The 21,415-nt window shown below is 41.0% G+C and overlaps 1 protein-coding gene across 17 annotated transcripts in view; it reads right to left on the reverse strand.

Annotated features, from left to right (window-relative positions):
- Positions 1 to 21,415, reverse strand: part of PXK (PX domain containing serine/threonine kinase like) — a 74,937-nt gene that overhangs the window by 12,734 nt on the left and 40,788 nt on the right. For 16 of the 17 annotated variants that reach the window (XM_040454643.1, XM_040454642.1, XM_040454627.1 and 13 more), the window contains 12 exons: positions 18,900 to 18,977; positions 18,296 to 18,369; positions 17,659 to 17,733; positions 14,592 to 14,696; positions 13,933 to 14,034; positions 12,315 to 12,476; positions 11,764 to 11,881; positions 10,427 to 10,505; positions 7,761 to 7,809; positions 2,397 to 2,474; positions 1,777 to 1,863; positions 1,253 to 1,322 (listed from right to left, as the gene is read on the reverse strand). In XM_040454643.1, the coding sequence (XP_040310577.1) occupies positions 1,253 to 1,322; positions 1,777 to 1,863; positions 2,397 to 2,474; positions 7,761 to 7,809; positions 10,427 to 10,505; positions 11,764 to 11,881; positions 12,315 to 12,476; positions 13,933 to 14,034; positions 14,592 to 14,696; positions 17,659 to 17,733; positions 18,296 to 18,369; positions 18,900 to 18,977 (1,077 nt within the window). The remainder of the gene's footprint in view (positions 1 to 1,252; positions 1,323 to 1,776; positions 1,864 to 2,396; positions 2,475 to 7,760; positions 7,810 to 10,426; positions 10,506 to 11,763; positions 11,882 to 12,314; positions 12,477 to 13,932; positions 14,035 to 14,591; positions 14,697 to 17,658; positions 17,734 to 18,295; positions 18,370 to 18,899; positions 18,978 to 21,415) is intronic. The other variant, XM_040454628.1, reaches the window with a different exon arrangement.

The raw sequence follows: 21,415 nt of genomic DNA on the forward strand, positions 1-21,415 counted from the left end.
AAGCAGGCCTTCATCCTCACTGGGGCTTCCCGCCTCTCTTCCCTTCTGTGGCGGCTGAACGCTACAGGCAGTGGTATCAGCACATTCTCCCCTCTTCCTGGAGTGGGTGACTTCCAGCCCAACTCTCCCAACTTCCAGCCCCTCCCACACTGCCTGTGATCTCTGGCTTCGGCTGGTCCGGTCCGGCCTTCAGGTCCTGTGCTCCCTGACAGCCATCTCCTCACTGACTGTGCAGAGACCTGAGAAGGCATGAGTTGGGAACACCCTCGATGTCCTCTCTTCCTTCTATTTTTAAATGTCTCTGCCTCTTCACCCAGCCCTCCTGGCTCCTACATCCCAGAAGAGATGGATGGGCTTCCTCCCTGGTGAGACTGACAGTTGGGGTCCTGCGGCTAACCTCTTGGCCTTCCAGCCCCCTACCATTCTCTCATACAACTTCAGCTTCTCCTCTCTCTCTCTCTGCTTGGCCCTTCTCCAGCCTGAAAGTATATGCAGCTATTCCTGAACCTAACAAAACCTCCCCTTTTCTTTGTCCCTCCAGGCTAAGCCAAAGCTGCTTCGGGTTAGATGAAGCCTTTCCTTCTCTATGTGGAACTCTACCTCGGATACATGCATAAGGTGGAAGGGGGAAAAAAAAAAGATTCAAAAAGTGCATAAGGTGGAAGAACTGGCAGTCTCCAAGGGATCATTTAATCTGGCTCTGATTTCCAAAGATGGAGACTTTAAGGCCCAACGCCAGCAGGGCTGGGCAAGGGGTCACCAGGAGTGACAGCTAGGACTGCCAGTCCAGGATAGTCCTCTCTGTACCACCACAGTCCTTCTGGAAGGATGCTTCTTGCCATCCCCACACACCGTTGAGTCCATTCCTTAACCCACATATGAGGGCACATCCTCCCACCATGTGGAGACTGAAGTACAGGGCAGGATTCAGGGTTGTTTCTGTTCATGCAGGTTCTACTGACAAACAGGAGGCCTTGTATTGTAAGTTGGATTGGTTTTTCAACCATGGCTAATGCTCATCTTTGGTTGATCAAGTCTCACTATCAATGAGGAGGCTGTGTTACCCCATAACCTCAGAGGATTCTTCCAGCACTTGAGTCCTGTGAGCCTTTGCATGTTGTCACAATCCTTCACTAGGGGCAAGGTTCTTCTGTTCCCTACACTGCCCAGTCTCTGGCCACCAGAAACCAAAAACGACTCCAAGTCCTGACCTTTGGGTCCTAGGGCCCCACGATAATCTTTAACCAGTTACCTGAATTATTGGAGTTGCTATATTTTGCTGAATACTCTTCACTGTTTTCAACAGCAGACCGTTTTGACTTCTTTAAAAATAAAAGAGAGATGGGGAAAAGTAAAGCATACACACACTGAAGCTGAGAGTTAGAATACAAATATTTTCCAGGCACAAAGTTAAACTAGCTACATACAAGGTCATATCTGACCTCATAACTTAATACAGTTAAGAAGCCACAAGCCACAAACAAAGGGGGAACAAAACCAAGAAAGCTGAGTGTACTTTCTCAAGCCAGTCATTCTCCTCAATTACATTAGGCTGTAATCAGCCCAGCAAGCCAGGAAACTATATGGTCCATTTCTCTGCTGATATTATATGGCTCTTTTTTAAAAGCTGCAAACCAGTCATCTGGAACTAGTTTTAGCTTTCAAGGAGATATAGCACAAAATCTTGTCTTTAACTAAACATGCACTATTAACCTAAGAACTTTCTTCACATGTAGTCAAGAATTCACAGAGAGAATTCAGAGACATCAGGCTTACCTTTCGAGCTAAAATCTTTCTCTTTTTCCTCTCTTCTTCAGATCCATGGTGAGACTGGGCTCTTGTCAGTCTTCGATGCTGGTGAATCTTTAAGAGATCACAATTCACCACAAAGTAAGTATATCCTATGTTAATGAAAATCTCTAACAAGTTTTGCCAAATCAAATTATTTGGATGAAAATTCTTTCCTTGCTCAGCCTGTCTGCCTCCAAGCTTGGGTCTGGATGTCTGGGAAAAGAGTATGCCAGAAGATGAAGACCTTTTCCATTTTTCCCCGTTCCTTCCTGCCTTTCCCTCTTCTATAGAAGACAAGTGTGGCTCCTAGCACTTTTAGAGTAAGGACCACATGTGCCCCACCACCATACTGCCTGCCTCAATCAGAAATGCTGACCACCCTTTATAGGCATGTTTGTTTTCCCCATAAGCTGATCACCTTGAGGGAAGGACTGTGAAGCATCTGGCTCTCTCACAGCATTGAGCATGGAGTCCAGTTCATAGTGAGGATGCAAGAAATGTTTATGGAATGAACAGCCAGTCAAAAGTAAGTCACTGTGAATACTTTGGCATAGGATGTGAAAACTGAAAGATGAAAAAACAATAAGGAACTACTAGCAATTTACCTGCTTCTGTTCTTCAATTAGTCTTTTTTCTATACATTCTTTGGCAATTCTCAATGCCTCTTTTAACTTTGTGGGAATCTGAAAGAAGAAAAAGTACATAATCCACTGAGTTAAATGGCCAGAGATGTTCTCAAGTCCTGGTTTTGATAAAGGAGCAGTGGTTATCATGAAGGAGGGCATCTGGAATAAAATCAGTTACAAAATACCCACTTGAATACTATCCTGAACACCTCTGGCATCCCCATCATGCTTACCTCATTACCATTTTTAAGCAATATATAAAATGCATAAATAAACATGTTTCAAGTAATTCAAGTAATACTCAAGGGACTCCAAATTGCCAAAACCATCTTGAAAAAAAAAAAAGACCAAAATTGGAGGCACCACATTTCTTCATTTCAAAATATAATACAAAACTACACAAATCAAAATAATGTTATACAGGCTTAAAGACAGATACACAAACCAAAGAGACAGAATAGCCTAGAAATAAACCCTCATGTGTACAGTCAAATGATCTTTGACTAGGGTGCCAGAAGGGGCATAGTAGAGAAAAGACAGTGTCTTCAATAAATGCTGCTGGGAAAATTGAATATCTACATGTAAAAGAATGAACCTGGACCCCTACCTTATACTATATGCAAAAATTAACTCAAAATTGGACTAACGACCTAAAAGTATAAAAGTCCTAGAACAAAACAAAAGCTTCATGACACTGGATTTGACAGTGATTTTGGACGAGACACCAAGAGCAAAGGCAAGAAAAGCAGAGACAGACAGATGGAACTTTTTAGAAACTTCTGCACATCAAAGGAAACAATCAACAGAGTAAAAAGGAACCTATGGAATGGGAGAAAATCACTGGAAATCCTATATTTCATAAGGGATTAACAGCCAAAATATATAAAGAACTCTTAAAACTCAACAACAACAAAAGCAACCCAACTAAAAAATGGATTTGTCACAAAAAAATAGATTATACTAGAATAAAGCTGAAAAAAAAAAAAAAAGATCAGAAAATCTAAGGGGAAAAAAATGGGTCAAGGGCCTGAAGAGACATTTCTCCAAAGGTTTACAAATGGCCAACAAGTATACGAAAAGATTAATCAACACCTCTCATCATTAGAGGGCTGCAAAAGAAAACCATGATGAGATCTCACCTCATACACATAGGATGGTCACCACCAAAACCAACAGAAAATGACGAGTGTTGGCAAGGATGTGGAAAAATCGGAGTCCCACCACACTGATGGTAGGAATGTAAAATGGTGCAGCTGCTGTGGAAGACAGCATGGAGGTTCCCAAAAAACTAAAAACGGAATTACCATACGATCCAGCAATGCCACTTCTCGGTATACATATCCAAAAGAATTGAAAGCAGGATCTTAAAAGAGATACTTGCACACCCAAGTGCATTGCAGCATTATCCACAATAGCCAAGAGGTAAAAAATGCCTAAATGTCCACCAACAGAGGAATGGCGAAACAAAATGTGGTTAAGACACACAGTGGAATAGTATTCAGCCTTTAAAAAGAAGGAAATCCTGTCACATGCTACAACATTGATGAACCTAAAGGACATGACTGAAATAAGCCAGTCACAAAAGAACAAATACTGTGTGCTTCATATGAGGTATCTGAAATAGTCAAAGTCCTAGAAGCTGAGAGTAGAATTGTATTTGCCAAGGGCTGGGGATGGGTTAACGGGGAGTTGTTTGATGGGTCTTGGGTTTCAGTTAGCAAGATAAAAACATTCCAGGGATATGTTACACAACAAATGTAAATACAGTTAACACTACTCAACTGTACACTTATAATAAAAAATAAAAAACATATACAGCTTATTGGAACAAACACACACACACACACACACACACAAATTCAAGTAATTATAATATTTTACTATTTTGTAACTTCAGAGGAATTTTCTCTGTGAAAGATTTACTTTCTAAATTTCCCAAGAGTAAGCTTTTTCCTGCCAGAAGATGCTCTTAACTATAGCCTGGTACCTGGTATGCTTCTGAGCCTGTCATCTCTTAATTTATTAGTTTCTCAAGCCACAAGGAGCTCAGGCCTGGGAAACAAGACACCTGGATCACATTGAACTTTTTTTGTCTCTATTATTCTTTTAAAAAACGTTTGAGTAGGTAATAGCGTTCAAAATTCAAAGATATGAAAGGGTACATACACAGTAAGAAGTCTGCCACCTAGTTCTCCTTTATGGAGGCAACCGATGTCACCAGTTTCTTGTGTATCTTTCCAGAAAAAAAGTGCACATACAAGAAATTAACCTTGGTTTTTAAAATCACGTTGTCATTGCTGCACAGATGCTCTGATTCAGAGAAAGAACAAGGTCTAATAATAATCCTGGGCTGGACTTTCAGGGCTTGGAAGAACATGTTTATTTACAAGGCTGAATATATTTCCTGAGGAGTTTCAGTGAAGAAGAGAAGAACTTAAGAGTTTTTCTTTCCTACTTCAGATCCAAATAAGCTGCTTTTGTTGGAACTCCTCGGACTGGCAAAAAACAGGACAGAGGAAAGCTTCTTCCTCTCCTGTACAATCTCCTGATCCCATTGTTTTTCCTAAATTGAATTTAATAATAGTATTACATTTTCTTTTAGAATATGGAGAAGAGAAAGAATCAGCCTTCATTCTACTGCCCAAAGCAAACTCAACCATGAGCACTGAGGAGAGCCAGGCCCTGAACCAGGCGCTCACATAGATCATCTCAGTTGACCAAGGACAATAAACAGGTGTTACTCATCAACTGTACACACTGAGTAAACATCAACTCAAAGATTAGGCCCATAGATGACTGGATCTCAAATGGGGGTAGTCTTGACCCCTCCTCTCTCCAGGGGACACTGGACAATTTTTGGAGACCTTTTTTATTGTCACAATGTGTGGGGTGGAAGTACTGCTCACATCTAGTGGGTACAGGCCAGCGATGTTGCTTAACCTCCGACAATGCACAGGACAGCCCCCCACAGCAAACAACCATCTGGCCCAAAATGTCAAATGTCATGTCTGAGAAAACCAGCCTCAGATTAATGGCTGGTATGAAAAAAGCACAGTAAGGCATCAACCTGAGCTTTTTCTCTCCATGATACTACACAACACTGCTACTTCCCAGGATATTTCCTTCCTGCCTTTCTCTAGACACAAGTATTCCTTTTTTTTTTTTTTTTTTGACACAGGTATTCACACATTGTATTTTATATCCTGCTTTTTCCCCCTAAGCCCAAATAATCATTTTTCGTGCTACTACATGTCTTTATAAGTTTGACTTTTGGGGGCACCTAGATGGCTCAGTCAGTTAAGCGACTGGCTTTGGCTCAGGTCATGATCTCACAGCTCATGGGTTCAGGCCCCCACACTGGGTTCTGTGCTGACAGCCCAGAACCTGGAGCCTGCTTCAGATACTGTGTTTCCCTCTCTCTCTGCCCCTCCCCTGCTCACACTCTCTCTCAAAAATAAATAAACAGTAAATAAATAAAATTTACTTTTATTAGATAAAAAACATTTTATTAAACAGATGTACCATAATTATTAAACTATTCCCTAATTGTAAAACATTATGATTGTTTTCAAATATTCACTATTATAAATACTGTACCTAAACTAAGTAAGTTTAGGTAAAATAAGTAAGTCATGGGTATATAATATACAGCATAGGGAATACAGTCAATAATATTTTAATACCTTTGTGTGGTAAAAGATGGCAACTAGACTTATCATGGGGATCATTTCATAACGTATAAAAATATCGGGCGCCTAGGTGGCTCAGTCAGTTAAGCTTGACTCTTTTGGCTCAGGTCATGATCTCACAGTTGTGACATCAAGCTCTGCATTGGGTACCATGCTGACCATGGATTTTGCTCAGGATTCTGTCTCTCCCTCTCTCTCTGTCCTCCCTTGGCTTGTGCACATGTACACACTCTCTCTCTCCCTCTCTCAAAATAATAAACATTAAAAAAAAAAACATTCTCCCTCTGTCTCTCTCTCCTGCTCGCACTCTCTTTAAAGAAAAAAGGAAAAAAAAAGTAAAAATATCAAATCACTTTGAGTATGCAAAATAAGAGGATATGGTATGTTAACTATATGCCAATAAAAAATATTGTACCTTCTTTTGTTCACTTTAAAAAAGCACTAACTTGACACACAAATGGCCAACAGGTAATGAAAAGGTGCTCAACATCACTAATCATCCTGCAAATGCAAATCAAAACCACAAGAGGTATCACTTCACATCTGTTACAATGGCTATTATCAAAAAGATGAGAAAAAACTTTTAAAAAAATTTTAATGTTGATTTATTTTTGAGAGAGAGACAGAGTACAAGCAGGGGAGAGGCAGAGAGAGAGGGAGACACAGAATCTGAAGCGGGCTCCAGGCTCTGCGCTGTCAGCACAGAACTGACGCAGGGTTCAAACTCGTGAACCACAAGATCATGACCTGAGCCAAAGTCGGACGCTCAACTGACTGAGTCGTCTAGGCGCCCTGAGAAATAACAACTTTTGATGAGGATGTGCAGAAAAGAGAAACCTTGTACATTACTGGTGGAAATGTAAATTGGTACAGCCACTAGGCAAAATAGTATGGAGGTTTGTCAAAAAATTAAAAATAGAACTACCATATGATCCAGCAATTCCCCTCCTGGGTATATATCTGAAGGAAATGAAAACACTAAATTGAAAAGATATACACTCCCATGTTCACTGCAGCATTATTTACAATAGCCAACATATGGAAACAATCTAAGCGTCCATCAATGGGTGCATGGATAAAGAAAATGGGGGTGTATACAATGGAATATTACTCAACCATAAAAAAGAAGAAAGAAATCCTTCTATCTACAACAACATGAATGGAGCTTTGTGGTATTATGCTAAGTGAAATAAGTCAGAGAAAGACAAATACCATATGATCTCACCTATATGTGGAATCTAAAAACAAAACAAAACAAAACAAAACAAAACCCAAACTCATAGAGGACAGATTGCTGACAAAGAACAGACTTGCCAGGGCTGGGGAGGGGGAAGGGGGCAGATGAAATGGGTGAAGGGGCCAAAAGGTACAAATTTCCAGTTCCAGAATGAGTAAGTCATGGGATATAATGTATAGCATGGTGACTATTATTAATGTATTGTATAGTTGAGAGTTGCTGAGACTAAATCTTAAAAGTTCTCACCACAAGAAAACTATATATAGCGATAGATGTTAACTAGGGTTGGTGATCATTTCATAATGTACACAAATATCGAATCATCATGTTCTACCTCAATAATTTTTTTAAAAGCACGAAGTTTCAAAATCAACTCATATATGTCACAAACCAAAAAAATGATACGATTTGCTTTACCTTAAACTGTGGCTTTTCAGAAGTGGTTAGTAAAACATCACTGAATAACCTGTAAAGAAAAGAAATAAAAAAAAGTTTTCATAAGCCAGGTGTCCTCTCAGATCAAAATGGAATGAGACATCTTTAGCCCATGAGATTCCCACCACATCTCTCAGCCCTGGCCCAATCTACCAGTTTGTTCATGCTTATCAACAAACTCAAAGGAGTTTACAGGCCACCCAGGCTGACCTCGGAAAAACCTCAGAACCTCCTCCCCCACCCCCACTGCCCCTATTCCCTAATATTAGAGGGGCTATACCAGGAAGAGACTGGGTCAGCCCTGTACTGAAGGTTATTTCCCCACCTGTGGGACAGAAGACGTCTCCTGCTATATAGCAAAGCAATAATGCTTTAAAAAAAATCAGTTTTGCAAATCCTTATATTATTATTTCATTATATTACTATATTTATTATATTGCAAATAATGTACACAGTAGATATTGCTAAACAGAAGAACCAATTTCCCACCCCCGCCCCCACCTTTTTTTAAACACCAGAGGAGGATAAAACTCTTTCTCTCTCCCCCTTTCCTTCTTTCCCCCGTTTACTCTCTCCCTAAAAATAAAATAAATAAGTCTTTTTAAAATATTGTGTTACTAAAAACAACAGCATGAGGAATTCTGAACTGCTTTGACTAAAACAGTTGGGAGAATTTAAATGGCTGCTTGGACAGTGCCCAAATGGCTGTACGTGATTCTTTCCTTGAGGAGTCTCCCCTTTTCTAAAAAACAGGAAGTATGTCACAAGTAGAAATGACACCGTTAACTTTTCCCCACAGTGCTCCTGGGGTGGCTCTGGAGGTGGAGACATAACTCTCCTGTCCAGGCCACAGGTCCATTTACTTCCAGAAAACATGTTTTAACTGAACATAGCTCACGCCTCTTCATATATTCAAGTATTCTTCGCAAGGCTGAAGGCCACCTGGTAGAAAGACTTAAGTGAGGAAAAAGCAATTTGGATTCACTTTAGCACTGAAAGACGGGGTGGAGAATGGAAGAGCTTTGGGGGGCGGAAGGGGGGCTGCAAATGCAAACCCAAGTAAATCAACATGGATACGGGCTGTTCCCTAACCACAAATGCATTTTCCTCTACCAGTTTGTGTGAAAATTATTTTATTTCCCTAACTGGATCTATTCTTCTGTATTCACATTGCTGTTAAAGGAGGATGCTTGGGAGAGGGACATGCCAGTGTCAGCAGAACTTTAATATGTCACATTCTCAGGGCAAAGGGCTTGGGCTGCTTGCCTCAGCACCAGCTTCCTTGGGGCCTAGGACGGCACCTGGGCTATAGCAGACCCTCTCTAAACACGAGGAACCTGAACTTACCACAACCTCCTCTGAGTTCTGGCTGTATGCACTTCCAGCTAAGTCCTGCCCTGTTCCCCACATTATTGTTTCCTGAGTACATGTGTTCTACAGCAAGCTGGTACAGACAAAGCACTGGGCACACTGCATGGCATGTCATGTTCACAAAAGATAAGCTGAACCAGTATTAATCATAATGAACATTTGAAAAGCACTTATTGGGGTGCCTGGGAGGCTCAGTCAGTTAAATGTCTGACTCTTGATTTCAGCTCAGGACATGACCTCACAGTTCGTGGGTTCAAGACCCAAGTCGGGCTCTGAGCTGACAAGGTTGAACCTGCTTGGGATTCTCTCTCTCTTTCTCTGCCCCTCTCCTACTCACATGTTCTCTCTCTTTCACTCTCAAAATAAATAAATCAACTTAAAAAAAAAAGAGAGAGAGAACGCCTTTAAAAATAAAATAAAACAAAAGCACTTATTAAGTACCTGGCACTTTATTAGGAATCATCTCATTAAATCCTCCCAATAACCTTCTGAGGTGGGTCCTATTATCATCCTCATTTTACAGATAAGGAAACTCAGCTTCTAGACAGGAAACCTGCCAAAGGTCACCCAGGTAGAAGTGGTGAAGCTAGGTCCACCCCCATAACCCTTAGAGGTTATGTCTAAGCCTCAGACACATTCTACTTAACCACCTGCTGCCTCTCTAAGAAGGGATAGAAAATATACTGAGAGGCAAGGCCCCAAAGTACTATTTCAATTGTCTTGCTTAACTATTCATAATCCAGTTTAAGGGAGAATGCCTTCTGAGCTCTAAGCCCCTAGCACAAGGCCTGGTACATGTCAGATGTTTAATAAATGTTACTCAGGGAGCAAAGGAACAAACAAGTGCATGGGAGGCAAGAAACGTGCTACCCTCCTCTTAGAGTTGGATCCACTGAGGCCTATGACTTGTGAACCAGTCACAGCTGAGGGCCAACTGGTGTGCTGAAACGGGGCCATAAAGGACAGCGCTTGAGCAAGCCCTCTGTCAGGATTTCCTAGGTGGGGGATGCCATGGGTACACACACACAATGCTAACACCAACAGGGAGAGACACGTGTGAGAGTGTGGACATCAAAGCAGAGCCATCAGACTGCGGTAGCAGAGAGGTCACGAGGAAAGGTCATGATATCATGCTGCAAGTGACCAACAGCAAGCAGGTCACTCTAACTCTGCAAGGACCACGATTGGGTATTTACTATGGTACCAAGCACCTGGGTTAGTAGGCTGGCATTTGACATAGTTATGAAGATTACAACCAAGGCATATGATTGACTTACGGCATCTGTAAGAGCCGGGAGACGGTAGGCATGCCATTTTTACAGGCTTCACAAGACAGCGTAGACTCCAACACGGCCACTTGAAATGAACAGATACACATTTTAGTTCCACAGAACATGCTGGCAAATCCACTTGGTGATGAAAAGTTTGACACCACTTCGCAACAACTGTCTGCAGGCTGATCAGGATGGTGTCAAAACTCTTCACGCACAGACAGATGGCATACACGGGGGAGGGGGATGTTGGCACCATGGATGTTACCGATGACTCAAAATAAATGGTTCAGAAACCACATGCTGACAGAAAGCTAAATATATCTCAAAGATAATTGGAGGAAGGACTCAAGATATCATTCATAAAAGTGTTTGCTCTCTTAAAAGAGAAGTAAACACCACACAGAAAGTTCTGAACTTGAAAGACATTTTGCTGCTTGTGTGCCTTTAATCAAAACCAGCACACAAAATGCCAACTGTTGATACCTCATCATCCAACACCTTGGATGATATATAAACAAAAGCAGCCAGACTTTTCTACTCACAGGTCACTGTTGAGTTTCAGCTGTTCAAACTCAACACAAAGTCGTCTCAGGGCCTGTTCTTTTGAACCACCTCATTTGACACAGAACTAGCACCTGGTGGAGGCTTAGCTTGCAGATCTTGAAGACTTGGGGGTCCAGGAGCTACCCTGCCCTCCCTACTCAGTGCTCTAGCAGTGAGTTCTGAGCTGGCTGTGGAGGGCATGAAAGGGTCCCTGGATGAGTGTGCATCAGTTCCTACATCCCTCTCCCAAAGGTGTCTCCCACCTGGCCTCGGACTCTCCTCGGTCCCCTCAGTAATGCTGGAAGAACTCCTGGATCCAATTTTCCAGGCATCTGTCTACCTGCCTACCCCTCCTCACGCTCGTCCTGCCAGGCTTTTATTTATAAGAGGCCCAGCCCCTGGTTCTCTTGTTCCCTGCAGGTCCCACTTCGGCCTCAGTCTGGCTCCCAACACCTGCCCTAGTTGAAAGGCTGCCTTCAATTTGCCTGCTCCTGGTTTCTGCTTTTCTATCAGACTCAGTCCAGCCATACTTCTTTTTACAACCTACTTTCAAAATTCTAAAAACAGTTACAAAACATCTCCTGAGGTTTCAGATAGCCTGAAAAATGGACAAGCCATCTGAATTTTTAGTGAAGTGCATGTAAATAAATTGCTCAGACTTTGTTGACTTTTAAATTGGATTTGATTGACTGTGGAGCATGCCAACTTCCTCTGGGTCCTTCCTGGACTCTGGAAAGGGGGTGAGTAACTCTGCAGACTACCAGGGCCCAGAAGACTCCTTCAAACCCCATACTAACCCACAGCCATAGACGGTGCAGGAGGGAAGGAGTCTACAGGCACTGAGTCTGGCGGTCGTCCATAAGTCATTTCATATAGTAAGTGGCCAAAGCAGTGGATGTCCACACTTTCCAATGTCTGTGGAAGACAAGACAGCAGCAGCGTGGTCATCCTTCAGTTTGGGTTTGTGAATTCCAATGCTCCTTTCCTACACTTCCACTGAGAAACATGGCCCAGGGGCAACTCCACCCACAACTGGTAGTGAAAACACAACTCCAAAGCCTTTTGCAAAAGCTCACAAGGCATTACTTTGACTCAAGATCTTGGTCCTACTCCACTGTTTTCCAGTCAGTGATTCTACATCTCTCCGTGTCCCATCTACCATTTTAACAAGGCTTTTGGAGGTACAGTGATGCTCTGTAGGAGGAAGAGGGCTAAGAGGCACGGCCTACCCTGCCTGTACCTCTCACTGCTTAGTGCATATTTCTTACATGGGCAGATCATGGGTCCTGCATGGGGGCAATTTATACCAAAAAATGAACTTGCTGTTTTGTTACTTTTAGCAACTTACATTGATTTTCCTGAACTGTGAGAAATAGGATCGGTAGAAGGAAGGAAGGCCCAATAAAGAATTCTCAAGGTCTAGCAGCCGGCAAGTGTCACCATCTAGCATCACATTGGAGGCATGCAGATGCCCATAAGGGAATCCCTTGTCATGTAGAAACTTTAGTACCTATTAAAAAATATGTATAGGTTACATTTTCTCCCCCAATTCATTCATCTATGAGACAGGTTAAATTTGTATTTTAAGTCAATACATTGTGAAACAAAACCAAAGAGGTCACTGAGGAGATTCCTAAAGAAAAATGCCACTTCCATCCATTTCTTTGGAGAAGGGGATGATGCTGAATGCTTTCCAGCTATGAGACACAACAATAAGCTCCCTCATTTACAAACAACAGAGGAGCAGTCTGCATGTACTTGGGGTTAACACCTTTGGTGCCAAAAAGCTCTACTTTAAGCACTTTCTGATCTCAACGGGCCAGCTCTTTTCAGGCCACAGTCTTGATCCTCCTGCACAGATGAGTAAAGCTATCATGTCAGGGCATCGGCCAAAGTTATTCAGGAAAAGAGGTTGAGCTGAAGACATCTCTAGACCAATCTCTTCTCAGAATATACTGGGCTGTTTATTAACAGAAACATATGACCGGCTCCCACAGAAAGAAGCAAACTTTTCCTGCCATTTAATAAACAGTGGCTTATCCAGTAATCCAGATCCCTAGACAAACCCCCACAAAGACCTTGTGAACTAGAGCAGTGCTAGCCAAAGGGGGTGCCCAGGGCAATCTACTGAGGACTGGAAGAAAATGATACAACTTCTCCCTTTTCCCTTCCTTCCTTCCTTCCTTCCTTCTTTCCTTCCTTCCTTCCTTCCGAGCACGCACGCATGTCAGCAGGGTTGGGGCAGAGAGAGGGAGAGAGAAAGAATCCCAAGCAGGCTCTGTACTGTCACCATGGAGCCTGACACAGGGTTCAAACCCACAAACTGTGAGATCATGACCTGAGCCAAAATCAAGAGTCGGACCACTGAGCCACTCAGGTGCCACTTTAACTTCTCCTTCTTCTTGTTTTGTTTTTAATCTCCTTCTTTCCTAACTTATAATGTACAACATATATTAGTAGTAGGGTACGCATATAATAGTTAAATATATGTAACATCGGCGGGGGGTGGGGTGGGGTTATGTTTAAATTATTTTCACTGATAGGGTCTCACCATCCAAGGAGCCTGGAGAACACTGATGTAGAAAGAAAACGGGAAAGCCTTTTCATGCTAGTTACACTTATGCAAGGGAGCCATACGGTTACATATTGACAAAACAAAACCAACAATATTGGCACAAAGATAAAGATCAACCAAACATAACACAAAAGTTGGTATCTGCACAGTAAAGTTCTTAAAAATCAGACACTAAATTCCAATAGCTAAGCTTTGGTAATTTTGTAGATCTAAACTGCTGTCTTAGGTCTGAAATATTTGCTTTTTGGGATAAAATGGGACAATGCCATCAGTTTATAAGTGATCAGACAACTTAAACTATTTTGGATGTTGCCTAAGAACTTTCCCAAAAGAATACAGTAAACTGGATGAAATTCCAATGCAGCTTAAACAAATATTAAATACCTCTTACCTCTAATATTTGCCGCCCATATGTTTTTATTTGCTGGAGTTCAAGGCCCTGGATCTTCTTAGGATTGCAGTACTTCTTTAGGAATGGGTCTTTTGGTTTTGCCTTTGGAAAAGAACAAAGAGCACATAAGAAAGCAGCAGAGGGTTTACATTCTGCACACAGCCTCCTGGAACAGGGAGGAGTCTGAGCAACTGGTGGTGCCTGATGAGATCAGCTCACAGGAGGTGGTTTTTTAAAATACAAGGGTCTGTACAGTTGATAGAAAGAAGCTGACTTGGGTCCCATCCCTTCTCTAGTCCAGTGAATATCAAACAGGTCTTGACCTTGGCAGACCCCAAAGTCCTATTTTCCAACTTTCCTGAGATACTGCAGTATTGCTTTCTTAAGTGAAAGACACAAACTTCAAAACTGACCTAAGAAAGCAGCCTACAATGTAATGGACCTAAGCATTGTGTGTCCAACCTTCTTCCATGTGGGGAAAGGAATGCTCTTTAACCAGACTGGGTAGTTTTATTGCTAAAGTCAAAATAGATTCCAAATAAAATCAAAATTAAAATAAAGCCCCCAGGGCCTAACTTCTGGAAACTTAAAGCTCAAGTATCAACAAGGTTCTGAAGGGACTTGAGAAAGTCCTTATGACCATGAACTTGCACAAGTACCTTGTAGATCAGGTCCTTCAAAGTTCCTTTTTCATTAAACATCCTAATAAGCAATGCTGAGGATTCATTAGCTGTGGCAAAGGTGACCCGATAGATGTAAGGGTGCTGCCAAAACAAGAAAGAAATTCACGATTATTCACATCAGTGTCTAGGTCCTTTGACGTAAGAATCTGGTTACATAGAGACAAGTACCATTTCAGCTGTGTAGTTGCACATAAATGTGGGGATGTCCCTGAATACATGGCATTTTCTTACAAGATGACCAGCTAGCACCTCGTTCTTTATTTTTTTTTAATGTTTATTTATTTGGAGAGAGACAGAGCGTGAGGGGAGAGGGGCAGAGAGAGGGGGAGAGTGAAAATCCCAAGCAGGCTCCCCGCTGTCAGCACGGAGTCCCATGCAGGGCTCGATCTCACCCCAAGCCGAAATCAAGAGTCAGACGCTTAAGCGACTGAGCCACCTGGGTGCACCTGGTTCTTTAGATGAGAGAAGGAACATAAACAAAGGGAGGTGGCTAACCAGCACGGTGAGCTCTACATGTGAAGGTATGTGCCTCGGTATGCACATTCTCAGAACCCAGGCAAAAGGGTGGAAGAAAGAGAAAGTCTGAGTTTGGGGGACAGTGGTTTTAATATTCTGCTGCTGTAAACTGGTAAAGACTATAGCCAAATCCTAGAACAGCCAAGTGAGGACCAGGGTAAATGTGTCTTTATTCACAGCTTTGCCTAACATTTCACACTGCTGTTCGGTACTACGCCAGGGAATGTAAAAGCCAGAAAACAAGCAAAAGCAGCATCCTTTGGCATCTTAAGCCCTTATCAAAAGCAGCTTGCAAGAATCTTCCGATCCTTCTACTGGAGTGTGCAATAGGACGATTCACAGGGTATTCCTGAGATGGGGACACTGAGTCAACCAAGTGGGGTGAAGAGTGAGAGAAATTATTTAATGACTGAAAGGAAAGTCCTCGTATGACCTGGAATTTTGGTTACATGAACAAAGTGGCTTCAGACAGATATTACAATATCCATTAGCTCAAAGGAATAACATTAAAATTTAAACCCTTAGGAGCTGAGCTGTGCAAGGAATCGGGAGGCAGGGGTTGAGTGGGGTGGGGATGGAAGGGTGCGTCCAAAAAATACAGTAACTGATCATGAAGTTTCTCCTGATCATCACATCAAAATGATTGATGTTGACACTCTAACAGCTTTATTGAAATATAACCGCACATACCATTAAAATTCATCTATTTACAGTGCACAAGTCAATGGTTTTCAGTAGATTCAGAGCTGTACAAACTACCACACAACCTAATTTTAGAACATTTTCATCACCCCAAAAAGGAACCCAATGAATAAAATAAAAATCTTTGAGTCCATACGATATAAACAGAGGGGAGAATAGGAAGCTCTTCCTTAGAGTGCCAACTCATAAACCTAAGAAGAATGATGAAGTTGGAAAATCTCAATGAGGCTAAAACTAGTGGATTTGGTAACAACAGGATATTTATACAGTCTCAAAATATCTCCTTTATTAATTCTTATCATCTTATGAAAATAATTAAGGATGGGTACAAATGTTTAGCCTGAATTGTTCACTGTGGCTTTTTTTTTAAAATAAGAACAAAAATCTGGAAGTGGTCCAAATGTCTAGTATAAGATTAGCTGAATAAACTGAAGTAAAGCCAACGAGAATTCTATGGAGCCAGAATAATGATGTTATACTATATGTATTCAAAATAAAAGATGTGCATGGTATACCATTAACCAAAAAATCAGGTTTTAAAATAATATGTATATAATTTTTCAAAAATAACCATATAAAGCTCTAGAAAAGCAACAACTACACATTTTGGTTCATGCTTCTGGTTGGTTGGGATTACAAGTGAGTTTTATTTTATTTTTGCTTTTCCATGTTTTCTGACTTTCCACAATTTTAATATGCACCACTTATCTGTACTACCTCCTTTTAAAAAACCACAACCATTAAAAGAAATTTGGAGGGGCGTCTGGGTGGCTCAGTTGGTTAAGTGTCCAACTTCGGCTCAAGTCGTCGTGATCTCACAGTTCATGGGTTCAAGCCCTGCCTGAGGCTCTGTGCTGACAGCTCAGAACCTAGAGCCTGCTTCGGATTCTGTGACTCCATCTCTCCCTCTGCCCCTCCCCTGTTCGTGTACTCATTCTCTAAATAAATAAATAAATAAATAAATAAATAAATAAATAAATGTATGCATGCTGAAAACCAAAATTAAAAAAAAAAAAATGGAATTGAGTGCTGAGAGCCTGTGTCACACAACTAATTGCACTCAAAGACCACAGCATTTTTCTTGGCTACATATCACACTTCATTAAAAGCTTGGTTTTGCTAGCCTGACAAGACCTTCTATCTTCAAAAACGAACTTGCCAACCCAACTAGACAGGTCAGCATAATTGTGCTCATGAATGACTCAGCCTAGGGTCCTACATCCTCATGCAGACCACAGATAAAGAACATCAATACTAACTCAATTTTCTGGCCAGATTAGTCTTTTCCTGAAGACATTCTGCATATATTCTGAAACATATTGATGTGTTTTTTTCCACTAAAGGCCTTGGATCAAAATGTACATCAGCATAAACAATACCAGGCACTCCTAAAGGCCAACTATTTGGCCTGTGAGAATAGTGACTCAGACAGCAAAAGAGCTCTTGTACTTCCCCGTACCCAGCCTATCTAAATCTATATTAGTTCTGTTTTCTCAGGCTAGAAACAGATCTTTCAATTCCATGGATATAAACATCCTCATCAAGAATAAAGTGGGTGCTTTCCTACTCTGACATTTGTTTAAAACACACATAACCATTTAATTATCATGTTTCATGGTTTGTGTAGATGTCACGAATGCCATTTAAATGGCCTCTGAACTATGGGAGTAGCCCTGAACAATTTCAGTCTGAACTAAAATCCACTCTACCTCTCCATTCCGTTGAGCCTACAGAGTATTTCCAGCTCGTCTGTCCATGGTCACCTACAAGAAAACACTGTGAATCTGTCATCAGTACATAGAATAATAGAAGGGCTTGTACTCACCAAACAGGAAGGCAGAAGTTTGATTAGACACTGAAAATCTTTATCTGACAGATACTTGTCAGGACCAAGGTCAGCCTGAAAACATGGGGGGAAATATTAGGGTGTTGCCTTAGTAATCAAAAGAAAAATTCCTTGTTACTCTTTCCCTTTTTTCATTTGCCCAAATATATGACTGTAAACCAAAGATGAAAACCACACTAAGTCTTGTTGCCTCAAGGCTTTTCTGGAGAGGTAGAATATAAACATATATGTACCAGGATTTAACTACACTCTTATCAAATTCCATTAACCAAATCACTAGAACTCCCAAAGTGAGAGATATAACATAAAGTAATGTTCAAGTATGTCTTCCTTAAAACAAACTGCAAAATTGCCAATCCTAAAGAGGCTCCAGAAATATTTTAAGCTGTTCCTGTTTCTTTCCAGACGTTTACTAGTTGATCAGATAATATCACATCCATATAACCAAATGAATAAGCAAAGTGACTCAAAATGACTCTCTTTTGTTGTGGGACTGAAGAGGCCTTATACATCATTCAGGAGCACAGTACAGTTTCTTAATTCTCTTTTCCAATATCTGCTTTCATAAACCCAGCTAAAGTCCCTGAAATGAGACTGAAGCAAAAAACCAGCTTACCCAGCTTAACACTAGCCGTTCCTTTGGCTGATTTTTAATCTTCATCAAGAAATATTTCTTCCTTATTCTCCAACCTGCCATAAAAGCAGAGATGTATTTATAGCATATCATTTTTACACCAACAGAAATATCATCAACTAAAGAATAATAAAACTTAAGTTTGGTAATACTATCCACAGTAACACAGGCACCAGCAAAATGACCATTTGGTAATGTTGACATGGGAAAGACTGTACTTAAGAAAAGCAAAACAAAACAAAAAGTCCAGAAACCCCACCAAAAAAACACCAAAAACAACAGCAAAGAAACTATTCTATTCACGGGAATAGAAAAACTTCAGTTAAAGTTTAGTGAGAAAGAGTGACAGCAAATGAATGAGGGCCCTAAAAGTACACAGTACTACCCTCCAAACCCTCAGGTAGTGCTTTACCCAAGATTCATGAAGTATAAAAATTATGGGCTGCACCTCCAGGCAGTCAGAAAGCAAAAAGAAAAAGAAATCACCTGCATTTAAGAGCTTTCTCAGGATACAGATAGGAAAGTGTGACAAAGAGTCCAGTTCTGTTACCTGTATTAACAGACTAGACATATGCCAGTTTCTCACCTATGTCTTTCAACGGTTCTACCACCTCCCACTTTGGTTCTGATCGGAAGAACATGGAAACTTGCTGTAAGGCAATCTCTGCAAAGACATTTTAGAAACTCATCAGACAAACCTATCATGAAAGTACCATATGCTTAAGATCTTATTCTAGCAAATGAAATCCTTATGGTCTATGACCTTCTTAAAAAACTTAATTAAAAAAAAATCTGCAGATATAACTGCAATGTAGGATTCTAGATTGGATCCTGGAACAGAAAAAGGACATTAGTGGAAAAACTAGTGAAATCTGCATAGAATCTGTAGTTAATAGTAATGCACCAATGTTGATTTCTTAGTTTTGATAACTGTGCCATGGTCATGTAAGATGGGGAAATTCGGTGAGGGGTGGTATATGGAAACTCTCTGTACTCTATAAGTCTAAAATTATTCCAAAGTAAAAAGTTTATTAAAAAGAGTAATTATTAATGATATAAAAGAATGCATAGATATTTTTTAAACTGAAAGATCTAAAATACCTAAACTAGTTGGCATAAGCCAGGACTTCATTATATGCACCAGGCCACAACCCAAGCACAAAATTCAAAATGTGATCTGAGGTCAGCTCAGAACAGTCTTTATGTTGCTCCAAGTGATATTTATCCTGTCTTCATTCCTCATGGAATTACAGCTTTCACCAACAAAGAAGCGATTAGCCTTAAATATATATTGGAAATAAAAGCCAGTGTTTTAGAAAAACATCTATGTACAGCAACAACACAGTTCTATTGTGGGAAGTTACCATACCCCTGTTTACTGGAAAAATAATCCATCCTTCTTTTGTGTTCATGTATCGTAAGAACGTTTCCCCCTTTTAAGAAGACAATGAGAAGAGGAAGTTCTTTAACGTTCACTGTATTAAGAAATTATCAGAACAACTGTGCCTTTTTACATTTCCTGCAAAAAGCAACATCTGTAATTTGCTATTTTCCCTCAATGCAATGAGAAAATGAAGCCACTCTAGATCCCTGAAAGCAAACAGCAACACTGCAAGTTCACTGTGGAATTTCACCTCCACCTAGCATGAATGACATTCCAGGCACACTGGTGAGGAATGAGAGATTCGGCAAAAATGCTCTCCATATGTCAGAATGACCTAGTCTGGAATTACCATGCCAAGCATTTGGCAAACAATGTCATATATTTTACGGCACATTATGAGTTAAGAGATTCGGGGAAGAAAACAATCGACTCGTTTAGTGACTCGATACATAAAGTGTTGATGCTATCCACACAGAAGAAAACAAGACATGATCAAATACAAAACTGACTCCACCTACATTTGTTCTAACTACCCCAAAGCGACAAACCATCTGGAGGGACCGAGTATGGCAGAAGCATATAAAATTTTCATAATCAACACTGGGACCTCTTTACCTCCTCTATAATTAATGTTGATAAAAATGTTTTAGCATTTCCAAAACAACTTGAATGTAAACAATCGTAAAACAACTTCAACATAACTTAAAAACACATTGTTTTCAGTGAAAATCATCCACTTTGAGAAGGATCATGAAAAATAATTTTCTAAATGCAGTACAATGTGATTCTAAGAGCTGTAAAGGACAGTTCATTCACAACCAACAGTGACTCATAGTTTCCCGCAAAATGCTTATTCAACATTTATCGTATGCTACCACGTACCACGTGTTGTTCTAGGAATGGGGGAAATAGCTGTCAACAAACAGAACGTGCTGAATTTGTTACTGATAAATTGAGGACTGGAAAACTGATTTTTTTTTTTTTACCTTAGAGAATCAGGAAATTGCAGAAAGGACATTTTCTTTCCCTTGAACTATGACTTATTGTGAAGTAAATCACATACCTACACTTTCAGTATGAATCCCCGCCCTCCCCAGATTCAGGCAACACACTTCAATCGTAAGCGTCGACTCCTCTGCTTAGAAACATTTACTAGCACACCATTTCCTAACAAAATCAAGGCCAAGCTTCTAAATCTAGTGTTAACTCAGCTCTGGCTTTAACTTACCTTTCTGTCTTTACCCCTCCACAACATGTGGTACCTAGATTTACCTGCCTTGACCCCCAGAAGACTGGCCTGACCCCACCCCTCTGCATTTTCCATTCCTGTCCTTCAAGGGTCAACCCAAATCTGCTGCTCCCCTAGCCAGGTCTCCCTGGGCCCTCCCTGGGCCCAACCTCTGTACATTCGCAGAGCTACAAGTGTCCTTCTCCTATGGGATTCACCGTGGACTGTCCTGAGGTATGGCTACTCTCTTCCATTAGACTGTGAACTCCAGCTGGAAGGCTATGTCTTAGTGTGGGCAAAAGCCCACAGCTACATGGAAATATTTTTTTCTCTCCTGGAGCACTGGCCCTTGCCTCTGGCCTGGCAAACTTCTACTTATCCTTAGATCTCCACGTAGGTATCAACTTCTCTGGAAGCCTTCCTCCACCTTCAGATCTGGATCATCTGCCCCTCTACCCCTACCCTCAAGGTGCTGCTCCATGTCTACATC

Source organism: Herpailurus yagouaroundi, unplaced genomic scaffold (genome assembly GCF_014898765.1).
Source record: "Herpailurus yagouaroundi ecotype Mexico unplaced genomic scaffold, PumYag 213, whole genome shotgun sequence".
In the NCBI taxonomy this organism is placed as follows: Eukaryota; Metazoa; Chordata; class Mammalia; order Carnivora; family Felidae; genus Herpailurus; species Herpailurus yagouaroundi.